General features: G+C 39.1%; 1 protein-coding gene across 5 annotated transcripts in view; it reads right to left on the bottom strand.

Annotated features, from left to right (window-relative positions):
- FAR2 (fatty acyl-CoA reductase 2) overlaps window positions 1-17606 on the bottom strand; it is a 149626-nt gene that overhangs the window by 34168 nt on the left and 97852 nt on the right. For all 5 annotated transcript variants that reach the window (XM_031606227.2, XM_090147926.1, XM_031606225.2 and 2 more), the window contains 3 exons: window positions 8923-9098; window positions 6110-6289; window positions 663-840 (listed from right to left, as the gene is read on the bottom strand). In XM_031606227.2, coding sequence (XP_031462087.1) covers window positions 663-840; window positions 6110-6289; window positions 8923-9098 — 534 coding nt within the window. The remainder of the gene's footprint in view (window positions 1-662; window positions 841-6109; window positions 6290-8922; window positions 9099-17606) is intronic.

The following is a 17606-nucleotide window of genomic DNA, read 5'->3' as shown; positions in this document are numbered from 1 at the left end:
AGTCTTGGCTGCATATCAGCCATCTCTGGCACACTTCAAGTTCTATGAAAGGCGAAGGTGACTTTATGTTGCCTTTCTAATTTGGCTGCAATATTAGGGTATATTTAGCCTAGTGAGTTGTTTCAGTCCAAAAGTACAGCTGCATTTAATTGCTATGTGGCTGACACATTTTGTCCGCAACAGGCTCATACAAATGTGAATCCAGTGAATTCAACAACTACTGAAGTAAGACAAAAATACTAGTAGCTGAACATGACCTGGGTGCTTATCAGGACCACATTAATAGGATGGAAAGATCATGGAAAGACTTGAACCAGAATGCATCAGGATTGTTCTAACGAGCGTTATACCAACCAACACAGAAGCTCTCCTGTGTGGCTGCCTGGGCACTATCCTCTGCATATAAGATTGTAAATTGCAAGTCCAGCATCTTGCATCAATGCTATTCTATCTCTTTGTTTTAAATATGTTCCTTCCACTCATAGACAAAAGTATTTCCAGAAGATGTTGAAGACTTGCTGTTCTACTTCAGCACAGGTTCCCTATCTCTCCCACATGCTTTCCTTAAACTGGGGCACTTGTTTCTCAAGAGGATACTGCCAGAGTTTATGCAGCTGCATTAAAGTATTCTCAGTAGGGAATTGCTGTGGATTAATGCTTACTGGAAAAGGCTCGTGCCAACTAGCTCCCACGATGGACGGCCTGATGATAGCAATGTTCAAATTTCCTTTCTCTTGCTGAATTAGGTATTCGGACAAGGCTTTGGTGTAGGTGTAAGTGTTGGGCCAGTCCCCAAGAAGTTTGGGTGTGATGTCTTGAATGATAGATTCATCCAACCACCTATAAAAAACAAGAAGAAGGATGTATATGCAGGTAAATAAACAAAAAGACCAGTTAAGACAGGAATCCTCACCTGAAACAGAGGAAAAGTAAGTCAAAGCCATATAACACAAAGCAAGAAGTGACAGGATTTGGATTTAGTTTAATAGCTCTGTAGGTTACTTTTGTCTAGGAAGTACAAAATCATCCTGTTGAACATCCTGCTGGGATGTCCAGCTGAGCTACAGATGTCTATGCTATTTCACACACTGTAAAGTAATCTCATTTGCTTTATGTTTCTCTGCAGTCTGTTTTCTAGCTGTAACTGGTCTACAGTTAGTCTGATGGAGCTTTCCAGCCTGGTACTCTGGCTAGATAACAGTCATGCTCAGTCAGCAGAGTCTGTATATACACCCACGTATAATTCAGGCTATTCTTGGTAACCTCGAGTTACTAAGCTGAAAAGATTTCAAAAGTTGTAATTTGTAGTGCAGCAATAATATTCCACTTGCACGATTTACAATGTTAGATGTTCCTTTCTACTGGTTTTCCACTGGCTTGTTCATACAGAAAATTAGGAAACTGTTGGTGTTAGCTACTTTTAATAGAGGAAAAAAAAAACAACAAACATGACATCCACCAAGTAATCTTAGTAAGGTATTCAGGTAGTGATGTATACACCTTTAAAGTGTGGCCCTTACCACTGCAGTGGTGCAGTGAGAATCTAAGACTCAAAGGCTTCTTCCTGGCACACCAGCAGTGCTTCCCCAGTCCTGCCAGAATTACAGGAACTGGCTGTACTTCCAGAGCCCTCACACACTGCTGCCAATCCAGGACAGATTTTCAACAGTCTGATGCTGTACCACAGAATCAAAGATTAACTCCCATAATCCAATTTGTAATTAAGTCAATGGACTTACAGTTGAGACTAACTGCATGTACTTTTCACAGGGGCACCACAAGGATACTGTTGGCTGCAGATCCTCACTTCACCTCTCCTTATCTTGAATTTCAGACAGGAATGAGGTGGAGATTGTCGTGCCTGCAAAATTACTTGATCACATCAACTTGGATGTGCAAATACCTTATCATGGCATAGTGCTTTTCCGATAGCTCTGACTATATACAGCTTACTATACTGCATCAAGATTTTTGTGTGAGAAAACACTGAATCATTGGAACTGTCAAACAGTGTGCAAAGAAGGGTTGATTTCAGTCAATCTCTAAGTTTTAGAACTAGTTAAAAATAATCTGTCATTTTTAGCATCTAAGAATCAAACTTATGCAACTAATAAAAACACCAACCTCTGCAGGCACAAATATTTTCCTTTGAAACCATTATTCCCATGTTTCAGAAATAAGGCAGAAAAATTTGAGCACAAGAAAAGTTAAACTAAACAGGGGCTATAAGTAGCACACAATACTGACTCAATTTATAAAGCCTGTTTAGACAATCACAGCCTCTTCAGGGCCACAGCTAAATTAACATTGTCTGAATCTGTCAAGTAATTAATTAACTGTCTTCCAAAAGGAGAAATCTATTCCTGCAGCGCCTGGAGGAAGACTAGAATGATTCAGGAGCTCAGAGCTGAATATGAGGTTGTTTTTTTTGTTCGTTTTTGTATAAATACATATACACATTTAAAACAAGACACACAGGTTAACAGTTCTCAGAAAGCAAAGACAGGTGTAGAAGAAGCAATTCCCCCTTTCCCTCATCCTTACAGACAAGCTTCTGCATTACTTTAAGTGTTCACCAGTAGGAGCATGCTTCTGCGTGCCCCAAGAGCTCTGTCCTACCAGGTGATTTGATCTGCCAGCATTGCAGTCACAGAAGCGCTGAGCTGACAGTTCAGCAAGGCAAACTATTTCCAGTCCTTCAGTGACCTACTTTGAAGAATCTGAAATTCTAAATCATAAAGCAACTGTTTTTGCTCACTGCTGCAATTGATCCATAGAAAAAAGAAATGCTAATAAAAAAATAAGTAGCCTCTTCTCCTACCACAAACATGCACTAAATAAGTCTATCATAGGAAAACACAGTTTACTGTGTTAATCACTTTCCATTAATAAGACACTCTCTTGTAAGTGGTGACAGACCTACATTTTCTGCAATAACAATAACAGTTTTACTTCAGCCCACACTTCACAGTGTGCTGCGTTCCTTACCTCAGCATACCCTTCAAAGCTGATTTCCATCAGCTTCAGATTAAGGCAAACCTTGCTTGATGTGTCAGATTATATGTTTCCCCTATTGGCCTGGCAGCACTTAGAAGAATGACTTCTGGTTTGCTCAGATTAAGCCTAAGGTTTTACATGCAGGTAAAGTATCAAAATATAAGAAAGCAGGGATATAACTGCAGCAAAAGAACAAAAAAAGTAACAGTTGGAATTCTACATGGATTTCACCTGAATACAGAATCATAAGTAGATACCAATTGTATGGCCAAAAATAACACTGAACTTAGTCCAGTTGTGGGATCACAGTTTTTGATGCATTCTCTTCTATTTGAACTTTCACAATGAGTTAAAAATTCATACTGCATAGAATTTGTTCTTGTATGGCCCTTTTCTTCCTTATCTTACCTCCTAACATCCCAGGGAACTTTCTGTTTCCTGCTCCTCCATGCATCTCCCTCACACATTGTCTTTGATTTTCAGTTCAATTTCTAAACCAATTACCCTGAAGGCAGTTATTTTCACTGAGGCTCACCTTAATTCAATGCCTTTGAGGGCTGTGGTTGTCTTCACTGTGAGCCATTATACTTGTACCTGCAAACACTGTAAAGAAATAGATACTATCCTAGCTGAGGGTATGCTATGAATTTTATCTCAGTAGAAGTACCAGAAGGTGGTGGACTTCTGGAGTAAAAACACAGAAAAAACTGTAAAACAAATTGAAAATCCAAGCAAAAAAGCAAGGAAAAAATCTCTTATAACATGACTAAGAAACAACAACCAAACATACTACCAAGAAAAACACATTGAAGGACTTATTTGAGACCCCAACCTCTGTCACTCAACCTGTCTTTTAAATGTCTTTCTCTTTGCTGTGTATACAAACCACAATAAATTAGTTCTTACTATCTTATCTGAAGCAGCTGAAGTAGCAACCTCTGGGTTAGCTAGGGACTTCTACATGTTAAAGATTAATGTTCAGACTGCTTTGCTGGAGTGTTTTTATCTGAGCCATCAACACTAATTGTTTCTGAAGTCACAAGTGGTGGTAAGCTTTTAGGAGCAGTGATATATAATATTGACAGTGATGAACTCCATTGGATATTATAAAACTGAGTCACTGGGCAAAAAGTTGTAGCTGAGCTTCCCTGCAGATAAATGTAAGGTAATGTATTTAAGAAAAGCAGGCTAAACTGTTCTTAGAGGTTGCTGAACTCAGGGCTGGCAGTTATCACTCAGCAAGAGCTCTTGGGAGCACAGCTGAGAGTTCCATGTCAGCCCTGAATAGGGCAAATGCTGCATATACTCCCCTGTTATAACTTCAGGACATGAAATGAAACTATGAGGATGGCAGTTTGAAACAGATAAAAGAAAGCTCATCTTCACACTGTGGTTAGTAAAATTCTAGAACTTATTACCATAGAGGAGTTGCAGAAGCAGAGTACCAGCAATTTCAAAAAGGGATTAAAAAAATTCATGAATTCAAAGATGGAATAAAAAATAATGGGATGTAACACCCTTCTCGAAGGAAGGAGGATTGAGGAGTGTTACTTTAGATTACAGTGAGCTTGCTGCCCAGAACACCAATGGTATCCTGGACTGCACCAGAAGAGTGGTGTTAGCAGCGCAATGGAGGTGATTGTCCCTCTCTACTCTACCCTCATGAGGCCCCATCTGGAGTACTGCATCTAGGTCTGCAGCTCCCAACAAGAGGAAAGATTCCAGGCTTTTGGAGAGGATCCAAAAGGGCCACAAAGATCAGCAGAGGGCTGGAGCACCTCTTCCATGAAGACAGGCTGAAGAAGCTGGGTTTGTTCAGTCTGGAGGAGAGAAGGCTGCAGGGACACCTCATTACAGCCTTCTAATATTTAAAGGGAGATTATAAACAGGAAGAATATCAGCTTTTCACATGGGTAGATACTGATAGGAGAAAGGGGAATGTGGCAGGGGGATTGAAACCTGATGATCCTTGAGGTCCCTTACAACCCAAGTCATTCTATGATTCTGTGATTCATTGGTTCTGGTTTCTGGGAGACTACAAGGGGAATGCATCACTAAGAGTGTCCAGGCCTGTGCAGTTTCCTTGAAAGCTTTGCCACTATTGAGGGCAATACAGTTGGCCAGGCAGTCCAACACTAGTGTAATAAGGCATTTCTTACATATTTATCATGCTCTGATAAATGACAAATAATTATTAACTGGAAGTAAACACATCCAAGACTGGGTTTTTGGAAGAACTGAAAAAGAAAACACTGATTTTTACTAAGTTTTCTGGAGTAGCACTTTGTGAAATTATTTCTTTTGGCAAGAATCAATAAGAAAGAATTTATACCAGCTCTCTGGGTTGGTAGTTCATAGGTTAGTTGCTTATATCATACAGATGGAATAACACTGTTAAATAAATGAAAACAAAGTTACATTTGTAGGAAAATTTTAAAGATAAGGCTTCCTGGGACTTTTATCAGCAGATTTTGTTATTTTTAGTAATTATTCTTCATTTTGGCAAATTAAACATGCCTTTTTGTTGTTTCATCAAATTCCTAAATATTCACTGTGTTTGAACTGTGGTTCTCAACAGAGAACAGTCCTGCTTCTGTGGATGGCCTAGCAGCTTGTTTGAAGAGAGTTACCCTGTGGAAAGTAGCCCTTACGGGGTGAACTCAGCAGGCTTGGCTGCAGCCCTTGGGGGGTTTGTATCTCTTGGCAACATTTCCAAATTGTTTCTAAAACAACCTGTTTCTGACTAATATCTGTATAGCTCCAGTTTAGCATAGCAGAATTCTTGAGCTATGTAGAAACAATGCTGAGAATCTGGACAGAGAAAAAAGTGATTATAAGGTATACAAAAACTTTCAGATCTCACTAAGGTAGCAACAGGGCTGAGTATTGCAGAAAGAGGCAGCACAACTTCATTCCTGGTAGCAATGCACTCATGCATAATTTAGTGCTGGACTCTAATGAAATCAATATATCTTTTTAAAAATATTGTGTGAAAAAATGTAGGAGTAACTGAAATGACAGACTTACCAAGTATGTTTTATGTTGCTTTACAATTCTTTTGTATTTGGGAAAGTATTGGTAAACTCAACCAAATGATGTTGTTTCTACTTACTCTACTAAATCAAAAAGCTTCTTGGGTTCAGCTGGAGGTGGGTAGATGATTTCATCTATGCATTTCCGCACACAGTTTGCATAGGCAGTGGAGATGTGGATGAAAGCTTCCAGCTTCTGCATCTGCTGGGCCAGTTCTAGAAGCCTCTGTGTGCCCATTGCATTCAGTTGCAAGGCATGTCTAAAGAGGGCAAGGAAAGAAACAAAATGCATTTCACTGGGAAGAATTTATCAAATCCAAACCCTTCTTCCTTACAAATAAAAAACAAATATGGTAAGGGATCACAGGTAACAACACATTTGACCAGAATGTGTTCAAACAAAATCATTATAAATGGCATAGTAGCTTGACAGCTGCTGGTCATAATGCTGATCTTTTCATTCACAACGTGGTTTCACTTGTTCTCAAAGTTGTTTTTCTAAACTCTGGTCACATTCTTTATCACCTCTGAGGGCTGGCCTAGGCTTCTTTATGGTTTTACCAGTTTGTATATAGCATGTGCTCCCATTGCACTGAGAAGAGTTGAAAGCATCAAACAGCAACATCTAAAATAACTTCAGAGAGATCCACTGATCTAGCCACAGGATGCAACTGAAATATTTTTACTCAGTTCGAAGGTTCACAGGTAACATTGCAGTAACATGTTGAAATCTGACATACTACTTGCCACCTTCTCTTGGAAGAAATATTTCCAATATTCATGACCACTGAATTGTTGTAATTTCTTTGGTCTGCACACAGCTTTCTCCTTAGGTGACCATTGCTAACCAGACACATGCAAGGGTTCAACAAAGGGTCCTTGGGCCCAGAAATAAAGGTTGATACTGAAAGAGGCCATAATGAAAGATAACATAAATTCTCAAGGAATGGGGAAAAGATTGATAAAAATAAGAGAGAAAGCATCCTGGCTAACAAGTCTGACTTTGAAGGATCCACACTGCATACTTGCTATATCTCCGTGAAGAAACACTCAACTTTGTTGCACTTTCCCATACAGAATGGAAAAGGCTAAGGAATTTGCAATCTGTTCAGCCCTGAATTAGAAGGTTTCAACAAAACAAACATAAGAGACTATGAATAATGTTGTCCAGTAAAAGGTACACTAAAGAAATTAATTATACAGTCACTGAAGTGAAAGTGTAAATAGTCCAGATGAATAAAAGCAGAAGCTAAGGGTATGATTAATGTTTGGATCACAATATCTCAACCCAGAGATACCAATTTTAATAACATGGTGCTACGAAGGGATAGTATTTTGTATAGATTTCTATTTTCTCCTCACTTGTCCCTCTTGGAGAATATTTCTACTTTAGTTTTCTTTCACATTAAAATTGCTTTTTCATTTCTGTTGCACTATAATCCTTCTAAGATGGGATGAACAGAATTGCACTTAAAGCAAAACTCAGCATGAATTCCTAAAGACTGGAAAGAATTCGTTTATCCTTGTATGGGAATATTATCTGTGGCTCTTTAGTTTTTCTATTTATATTAAAACTGCATCTACTAATATTTCAATATAATACAGTTTCTCAGATTTCTGCCCTCAATAACTGCATCTGGAGAATTCCCTAATTCCTCCATATTGATGCCAATAATTCGTTTAGTCACTGCTTTTCTAGTATCTTGAAAACACTGCCTTTGTATCACACTGAACTTGCTAGACTTCTCATTCAGACAAGACTCATTTCCATCTAACATCTTCACACATTTTGTCATTCAATCATAGTGAATTTTGCTTGTTCTCATATGGAGATTTTGACAGATCAGATACAATCAGTCTTTAGATAGCCTCTACACTGCCTCAAAGCAGAGGACTATTTAAGCTTTTTCTTTTAATTTCCTTCTAGCTATCTCCCTTATTAAAAGTTGTAGTTTCTCTTTGATGTTATATGTCACTGTGGTGTATTTCTGTAGTATAATCATTCATCTATCAATTTAAGAACATTTACGGATATTAATGCAGAATAGTGCTTTGCTCGTTACAGAGCTTGAGATGCTTTTATAAATGGAATTGCTTCCTTTCTGTTGGACTCTCTAATTAGTTGCAAAAAGCAGCTATTTATGGTGGACAGGGTGGCAAATGAAGACAGAATATCAATAATTGTGCTTTCTATTCTCATGGCTCTAGGATTTTTCATAAAACTGGGAAGATCTGGCAATCCAGATCAGCCACCTTAGCTTGCTGATCTAAATTATTTGCACAGAAGCACTTACATATCCCATTTATTATGCTTGTTTCTTCTGTTCTTTTTAATGGAAAGCCTTCTCTGAAAAGGCTGTCCCAAGGGAGCTGTTTCAGAAATTGGCATTTATTTTGAACAGTTAATTACTCTGAATATTGGGTATTTTAAATCTTGTGAAAGGCTATTTTGTTAAACATAATCTTATTTCCCTCTTCAGTTGTTCATTGACAAAGAAAGGCCATTAACACTAACTAGCTTTAGAGATACACGTAACACAATTTCGTTTCAAGCTGTCTCCAGCTAGTTCTGCCAAAACATTTCCCTCTTGATCTAAAACACTTTTCTCTACACATTTTAGGTCATTATTTACTCTCTTGCTATTTTACAATCCAAGCTTGTCATATTTCCTTCTGTTCCCATGGAACTCTGCCAGCTTACTTCACTTCTGAAGAACACACGTACATGACATTTTTAGAGCATTTAGGAAATGTACGATAAGTGCAGGACTACATGTTGCATGAAAATCTAAACAGAGATTATTGCAGCTACCCAAGAGATGTACTGAATACTGTAATATGAACCACTGTGCATTCTGAATAATGATTAGCAAACACAGAAAGCAGAACATACTTTAGGGGTTCATCAAAGCGTACTGTTGCTGCACAGTGGAAGACAATATTGACCCGAGTCAGAAGCTCCTCCTCATCTTCAGCACTGATGGCCAACTTGGGCTGAGTGAGTTCAGCATTAATAGGCTTAATCTTCTCATGGAAATTAGGGCAATCTTCTCGAACCCTGTCAAAGACCTTGAAGCACAAACAGAGATAATGTACAGAATTAGGCTACTGAAATCACTTTGATTAGTAGCCAGTCTGATTATGTCAGGCAATAATATTGACATGAAAGAAAATCCCCCCTCCCCATTCTTTCAGAGACAACATACAAGCAAGATGACAAAATATCACGTTTCTTTCCAAGGAAAAACTTCACAGGGAAACAAACAACAACAACAACAACAAAAAATGCAGGAGGGAATGCAGTGCCCTGAAGAGATGAATGGATCTTATCTAGACCACTCATTTCTTGGGGCAGCCAAATTTCTGTATCTCCACATCTCCTGCAACCAGTTTTTATTGAACCTCAGGGGCAACCACAGACCACAAGGGAAGCTAAATAGGAGGAGGGCAGAATTCAGAGTTGGGAAGCCTATGAACTATTTGTTCCATCCATTTTCTTCATTGCTCTACAGACGACTTGAGAATAGAAGATCATGCTCCAGCTCATCCTCTTCCTTAAATGCCATTTTTCAATTTGCACTCTTCATTCATTAAAATAAGTACCATGGGAGTTCTCCCTGGTATGCAAAAATGGGAACAGTGAGAACCCATACTGATCAAGTTGCATGACTGGACAAATGTGCAGCTAGCTGGCCTTTCAAGTCATTTTTTTCAATGACTATGTTTCATAACCCTTTCAAATGTGCATTTTCTTTCCAGTCTTTTGCAGAATGGCAAGACCATACATCCATTCAGTAAAAAGATTCCTACATTTTCATATACTATCTGCTGGATGACTGGTCAAAAATTAGCATTGATCCGAGAGAGCAGGTACCCTGCGAGATAACTATGAACAGCCTGCTGAAAAGAATAGGAAACCAATACTGTTATCACATGAAAAATGCCTATGTAAAAATGGCAATTTCCTCAGTTCCCATTTTTACTTTGTAAATTAATTACACTTTAATCATTAGCTCTGAGTCACTGATAAGGTTCTGGGTAACGTTCTGCTTGACACCTGAAAACAGGCAGCTACTACAAGTTCCACTTGGTGACCTTTTATTTGGTTAACCTCAAAGGCAAAGGTGTAGAATCTTGAATTTCAAAGGATTATGTGAATTTGTTACAGTACAAATTGAAAAAATCCTTGGGTTTTGAATTGAGCAAAACTATAAATGTCTGTTCTAACGGTTTTGTGTTTCCAGCTAGCATCATTTTATTTGCACAGCTACAACTGAAATAATAGTAACAATTAAGACCTCCATTTTGGGGGCAGAGAGCCAACAACAAGGGCAGAAGAAAGTGGAATATGAAGAGGTATATATAGAGTCTAGTTTTCAAAGGATAACCACACTTCAAAGGTAACCAGCCCAAAGACAGAAATGACTAAGTGCTGGGACAAATCACTGGTGGAAGCTGCTGGATACCGCTTTGGATACATTTATGGACTGCCAAGATAAGCACTGCCAGGAAAGGCAGGAAATAGCTAGGTCTGTTTCAGGGTAAGAAGATGGACCAGCTGACTTTTCAGTAGCTCTGATTTATTTGGTTGTTTCCACTGCTGCGTAACTTATTCACTAGTAATACTGAGTCTGCATATCTCTTTACTATCACTGTCTCGTTTTCCTGGAGATTGCCTTATCTTTGATCTCTCCAGTGCCTGTGGAAGTGTTCTCAGAAGACAATGTAAGACTGAAGTTATCTTTTAAGAATTTTAAGAACAATTGCTTGTTTGTTTGTTTTATTGCGAAAAGAGTGAAAAACTCCTCTCATTAAGAATTACTTAGTACCTGTTCGGCAAAAATAATTCAAAGGTAAAGAAAGAGTATATCAGTCCTTTCTCAGTCATTTCAGTGACAGTGTATGCAAACAGAAGAGTATTTCTGCAGTGCCAACTTGATTCAAATTCAGACAGATATATTCTGCCTACACCTGTCTCCTCTGCTTGCAGGTAATATCCTCTTCCATTTCTGAGCCTGCTGTTAGGTGTTGCCTACTACTACACGTTACTCAAAAACTATAGAGTTTCACTCCCTCCAATGATTCACTCCATTCTACTAGAGGAGTAAGTCAGTTTCTAAATGGAAGCTCACAAACCAGAACACTCTTTGGAAACCTTCTGGATCACAAGAACAATTCAGTTCATTAAACAGGAGCAGCTGTTTAATCAAAGCCTATTTTTTGAAATGGCTTTTATGAAATCTGAAGGTTTCAGACTTGTCAGTACTTCACAGGAAAGTGAAAGAAGATTTAAGGACAAGACAAACGCAGCTTATTCTATGCTTCTTCCTGTAGCTCAAGGAATGCCTAACATAGAGATGATGCTGATTCTACAGTTCAGCAATAACATAATCTCTAAATTCTCATTAACTCACAAAGACAATATACAAGAAATCCCTAATAACTGCATAAGGCCTTAACATTGTTCTGTCTTTCCTTTTTGGAAGCTGTCTGTCTATCCAAGATAGATTTCAGGGATAGAAGTAGGCTGATATACTGCACTGATGGGATTGCATGAAAATTCTGCCCAAGTCAGAAATAATGCAGAAGTGATACACTAATTATGACATAATTATAGTGAGGAAAAAATGTTTGATCATCTATGTCCAGTATTAAGTAAGTGGAGCAAAATCAATAATACTGCATTCTGCCTTCCTCAGTATTCTAACACATTCCAATGTCGACACCACAGCCTCGAACAAAAGGGAATAAATAAATCACTGCAGAAAAACAGCTGCTATTCTCACTTTAATCCTCAAAAAAAGGACTCAGGTTCTGCAGAGTGTTTGTGCTGCTATTAGCAGAGGAGAATTTCACTCTGAAATTTGCTGATTTTTTCTTATCTTATAGTTATACAGTTAGGCAGTTCCCACTTATCTGATTTCAGTTTACACTGTCAACCTCTTATTGTGAAAACAAGACTTACAGAATTTATCTCAATATTATATGAATGTTTTTGACGAGTCTCTCTTTCCCCACTTCTGCCCACTTAAGCTTTGGCATCTGTAATTCTCTCTGTTCTCTGTCCTTAAATTAAAGAATTTATAGTTGAGAGTGATTTCTGCCCATCAGTCCTTCATTCAGGATTTTTTAATACCACAAAAACTTCCCAAGAAAGGATAAATTGCACATCTATGGAAAGAGCATAGCTGAAAGATAAAAGAACAATCAAATAATGTAAAATGCCAAGGGCTTAGCTTCTTCCTTAGGAGACACTTTCAGTGAAGACAAAATGATTTGAAAAAAACAATTATACAAGTCTGGTAAAAACCAGTGTCTTATGACAGCTTTTTAAAGAAGCCATGGTAGTCCTCCTTTTAGTGAGGCACCACAATCTTCAGCAAGGAAGAATTAAGAAAGGCCAACTTGCTGCAGCAGGCACTATGCAGCATGGCATTTCATTAAGGAACACATGCAGGAGAGAAAACAGTGCTCCTATTTGCTTGGTAATGCTAATGCTTTCCTGAGCTCTCCTCTGATGTGAAAGATGAATCTTCCAAAGCTTTGAATACATATGCTGTGACCCAGCAGTGCTGAAGATCAGCTACTGCTCTCCATCACCCTACTCAAGATTCCTTACTCTGAGAACACCCATTGACATTAACAGCTCTTTTAGGAAGCCTATTAAAGGCCAAGTTCATGATTGCTCTCTGGCAGGATCAAGGCCAGGTGCCTAACTAACTTGAGGTGGCTGACCCAGAAAGCACAAAGTTTTAAAGGCCTAGAAAGGTTTTCTCTTTTCTCCCATGACATGAAAACAATGTTGAGGCATTCAAATTACAGCATGTTAACCAGATGTCAGTTTTTTCATTTTTTCTTCTCCCTTTTTTTTATTTTCCTAAGAAAGATCAATGCAATATGGTGAATAGTGGGGCCAAGTGTTTAACAGAATACCAGGTTTCTCTAAAAGGATTACCAGAACTTGTTAATTTGCATGATAATATGCAGATTTTAAGGCATTACGGTATGAGAACACTTAAAATGGAGGAAAATTAGGCAATTCCACAAACTGCATCATATATATGAGGTATCGCTGAGAGAATTAAGGTTGAAAGAGATCAATTAAAAACAATAACAGACAACAATAAGTAAAACAAAGCAGAAAGCTTCCATCTTCTCAGACAGAGAAATAGAAGGGATTGCTTAGCATAATTCATGAGAATATAAATATGAATTACTTCTGTAAAAGGAAATGTATTTTTGCATTTTTGGCACCGATGAATAAGGGTCTGCTACACTCATAGAAGTTTGACTCCAGTGAAGTGGCCCACTGATTCACAGCTGCTATGACGGTGGCGTTGCAAGGAAAATGTTGCTCATGCAGTTCATATTTCACTGGCCTGAACAGGTGGAACTCAGGAGGTGCCTAATCTGGACTACTCAGTGGGTGTAGTAGGATGGTCCTGGTGTTATCATGTTGCAAGAGAAAGGTTGCTTTCTTCTTTTGTCTGATTCTGGAAGTTCGAACCTTCCACTTAGTCAGTGTCATGATGTAGTGGTCAAAGTTCACAATTTGTCCAGGTTCCAGGATATCCAGAAGGATAAACTCTTTCCTATACCAAAAGGCAGCGCACATCACTTTGCCCACTGAGGGCTTTATCTTGAACTTGTTCCTTGGTGGAAAATTCACGTGTTGCCACTCCATGGACTGCTGTTCTGACTCCAGTTCATAGTGGTGACACCATGTCTTGTCACTGGTGATGATACAATCAGGCAATTGTCCTACCTTCTGCCTCATTCAGTAGGTCCCAACAAACATACAGATCATGTTTTTTCTGTGTGAGCATTTGTGGCACCTGCCTGGTGCAAATTTTGTGATATTCCAACACTGCCATCATCATCATTTCCAAAGCACTGAAGCCAATATTCAGATCTGCACAGTTTTCTGGTTGTAATCTGTTGATTCCTGTGGACAAGCAGATCAGGATGCTCTTCATTTCTTTATGTAACTTCTGCAGGTGGCTGTCTGGAATGTGGCTTGTCTTTCTTGTCACTGTTGCCATTGTTGAAACATACCATCCACTGTCTCACTGTGCCAACATCCACTGTGTGATCTCCACAGATGTTCAGCAACCATCAATTAATATCAATGGATGCCATTTTTCTGCATGGAGAAATTCAGTGACACACCTTTGCTTCATACAAACTTCTATGTCAGACACCATTTTGTCAGACGGCCCCTCTGCTGCCATTCATCACACAGCAACAAGATTTAACAGAATACCGGCAGGAAGATTCAACCACTACTGACATACCACCAACATCCACCTCTGATGTCGTGAGCTAACATAATAAAACAGAAGATATTACTTTTGAAGCATCTCATGTACATAGATTAACACCCTAGTGCAGAAATTCTCTGATTTCAGTAGCAGCATCTTAAATGGTCATGAGTGACCAGCATGAATAAACCTCCTGAAAGTAGCAAGGGCATGAAAATAGCTATGAAAAAACCTAATTTCTGCATTTTTGATCTGGCAAAAGCTTATCAAATACATCCCGGTTATGTTTGTCACTGATGAAAGTCCTCCAACAGGTGCTTGAATATACATGGCTACTTTTAGAATTGCCACAGCAGCGAATCTGAGAAATAACCTAGTTGCTTCCTGACATAGAGTAATTAGCTTGCAATTAATTTTTAGCATGGTACATTTCTAGCAGTAAGCACAAGGATTGTTCAGTCAAGAAATGTGTGAAAATCCAGCTCAAGTAGCATTAATCAGGATAGCCCCTTTTTTTCCCTTGCACACTTTCTGCCTCAGGAAGTTGCTTTTAAGTATGGTTCTTCTCAAGGCAAGTAAATCATAATTCATCTAATCAGTTAGAAAGCACACAGCAGAGCGCTCCTCATTATAAGAAATCAAATGCCTTATGCTTCAGTCTAGAGTTATTATTTTCCTCTAAGTAGAGCTCATGTAGTGGAAATACGGTATTCATGACCAACATCTAATACACAAGAGCTCATTATTTAAAGATAAAGACAACATTAACAAAGACTTTACAGACAGTAAATATCAATATAGTTCAGCTAAGGTTAATGTGATAGCCAGCTATTTAGGATGCGTTTGCATTTTTAAATGGCCAATTACCTTGAAAACTGGCTGCTGACAAAGCAGCTTTTTCCCAGTATAAATACTCAGATTATGTCAGTAAATCTGTAAATAGCTCTTTCCAAGACAGGCATGGTAGACAGGACTATTGGGGAGTTGACAGACATTCCTGTAGTCTATAGTACCATCATGTAGGTGGGTGGACAAGTCACAGAGAATATGGTGCTTTTTTAAATTCACTGTAGACATTTCTTGTACCCCTGAATAAGTAGATAAGTATCACTGTCAGAATTTGATGGCATGTTTGACACTTTACACAGAGAAAGAATTAAGCATAGAGAAGGAGGATTGTAACACTTCAAGCTTTTCCTACAGGATCAGTTTAATACAGTTCTTCCCACACACTTTCCAGAACCATTTTCTTTCTCACCCCTCCTCCATAGCTATGACCCAGTGATGTGAGGAGAAAGGTGCAAGTAGAGTCAGATATCAAAGGATGACAAGAGCTTGTGGCTGCGGCTTGAGTCTCATCCATTTTCCCTTCCTCAGTTTCTGCCACATAGAATTCATAACCAGTTACATACATAGAGAATTGATGTATGCACTTGAAAGCATTAATAGGTACAAATCTGCTTTTCCTTACCTACTGACCTAATTACAGATCTTTGAAGTTTCACTGCCAGATTTACTTGGGCACCATGAAACTTAAGGAGTGTTTGTTGAGCCCAAAAAGACCAAACGGCCAGGAGCAAAGGCTGTGCCAAACACAGATGCCTACTTCTTGGAGAGATGACACTGTAACATTTTAAAATACCTAAGATCAAGCTGGTTTTTAAAAGTCTATGGAGACCGATGTATCTAAGAGCTAGACAGAATGAGGCTGAGGGGAGACCTTATTGTTTTTTTCCAATATCTGCAAGGTGCTTACAGCAAGAGCGGGGTTAGTCTCTTCTCACTGGTGACAGGTGACAGGACGAGGGGAAATGGCCTCAAGTTGCACCAGGGTAAGTTTAGGTTGGATATCAGGAAAAACTTCTTTACAGAAAGGGTTGTTAAGCACTGGAATAGGCTCCCCAGAGAAGTGGTTGAGTCACCATCCTGAATGCATTTAAAAACCATTTGGATGTGGTGCTCAGGGACATGATTTAGAGGAAGGTTGTTAGTTAGGGTAGTATGGTTAGGTTGTGGTTGGACTTGATCTTTAAGGTCTATGATTCTATGATTCTAAAACATGCTATTTATCAGAGATGCGGAATTCTGATGTACCTCCCCCATGAATATATAGAATTCACCTGTATAGTCATGTCACTGGTGTGTTGCAGGCTTTTGGAGAAGTGAGGATCACATGTAGCCAGCAGCTGCAAAGTATACTCTCAGACACAACTCCTTTACACATGAAGAATTAGTGGGGAGAACCAGGCCAGATACAGGTATACACAAACACACATCTGGCTGACCAGGTATACTTGGCTCGGTAGATCACAAAGAAGACAAGATGATGCAGTAAAGCCTTACAAATGAGTGAGCTTTAGTCTTGGCAACAGGGAAGTCACTCAGCCATTAAGTTCCAGAGAAGAGAGTGATGTGAAAAAGAGAATAAATGTAGCATGATGAAATCTTCAGCCAGCTGTGAAACAGCTGACCTAGCACAATGCAATAGCTGACAGGCCGTACTCTGCACAGCAGTTGTTGTTTATACTAATGGTCACATCACCTGATGACTAGAACTGGCTGAGCTTCACAGCAGGCCTAGGTTCTGTCTTCTGGTGTTTCCATACAGCAGATTACACAGAAACTCACAGTTCATTGTGCTGCTTTTTAGCGAAAACAGACCTCTGCCAAAAAAGCCAGTGAGGGATCCCCACATACAGGCAACCTTATCTCAGTTAGACTCTCTGGGTACTTCTCCTTCTGCTATAACATTGTTCCTAAATAGGACAATCACACTGGTTGCCTCATATGTAGTTCAGGCAGCTAGCATATAACCTGTACTAACACATAAAACTGGCATGCAATTCAGAATCTGGTTTCAAGGACAACTGCACAGATGCTCTAAGTAAATCTGGGATAGTTGAGATACGTAACTGTGATCATGTACCCCACAAATGCAGCAGTTGTGTCAACCCAGGGTGAATGTCCTGCACTTCCATGTTCAGTTCCTTAAGATCCCTGACCTTTTCCCTTCCTCTTCTTGAGGCATAGAGGAGAGATGCCATTATGAAGAACACATTAGAATCATAAAATCATTTCAGTTGGAAGGGACCTATGAAGGCCATCTGGTCCAACTCCCTTGCAATGAACAGGGACATCTACAGATAGATCAAGTTGCTCAGAGCCCTGATCAGTCTGTTCTTGAATGTCTCCAAGAATGTGGCACCCACCACACCTCGGGGTAACCATTTCCAATGCATCACCACTGCTGTCATTAAAAAAAAAAAAAAGAAAGAAAACACAAAAAAACCCAACAAAGACCAAAAAACATTTTCTC

Source organism: Phasianus colchicus, chromosome 1 (assembly GCF_987193195.1).
Source record: "Phasianus colchicus chromosome 1, bPhaCol1.hap1.1, whole genome shotgun sequence".
In the NCBI taxonomy this organism is placed as follows: domain Eukaryota; kingdom Metazoa; phylum Chordata; class Aves; order Galliformes; family Phasianidae; genus Phasianus; species Phasianus colchicus.
This window is presented reverse-complemented; position numbering and strand designations above follow the sequence as displayed.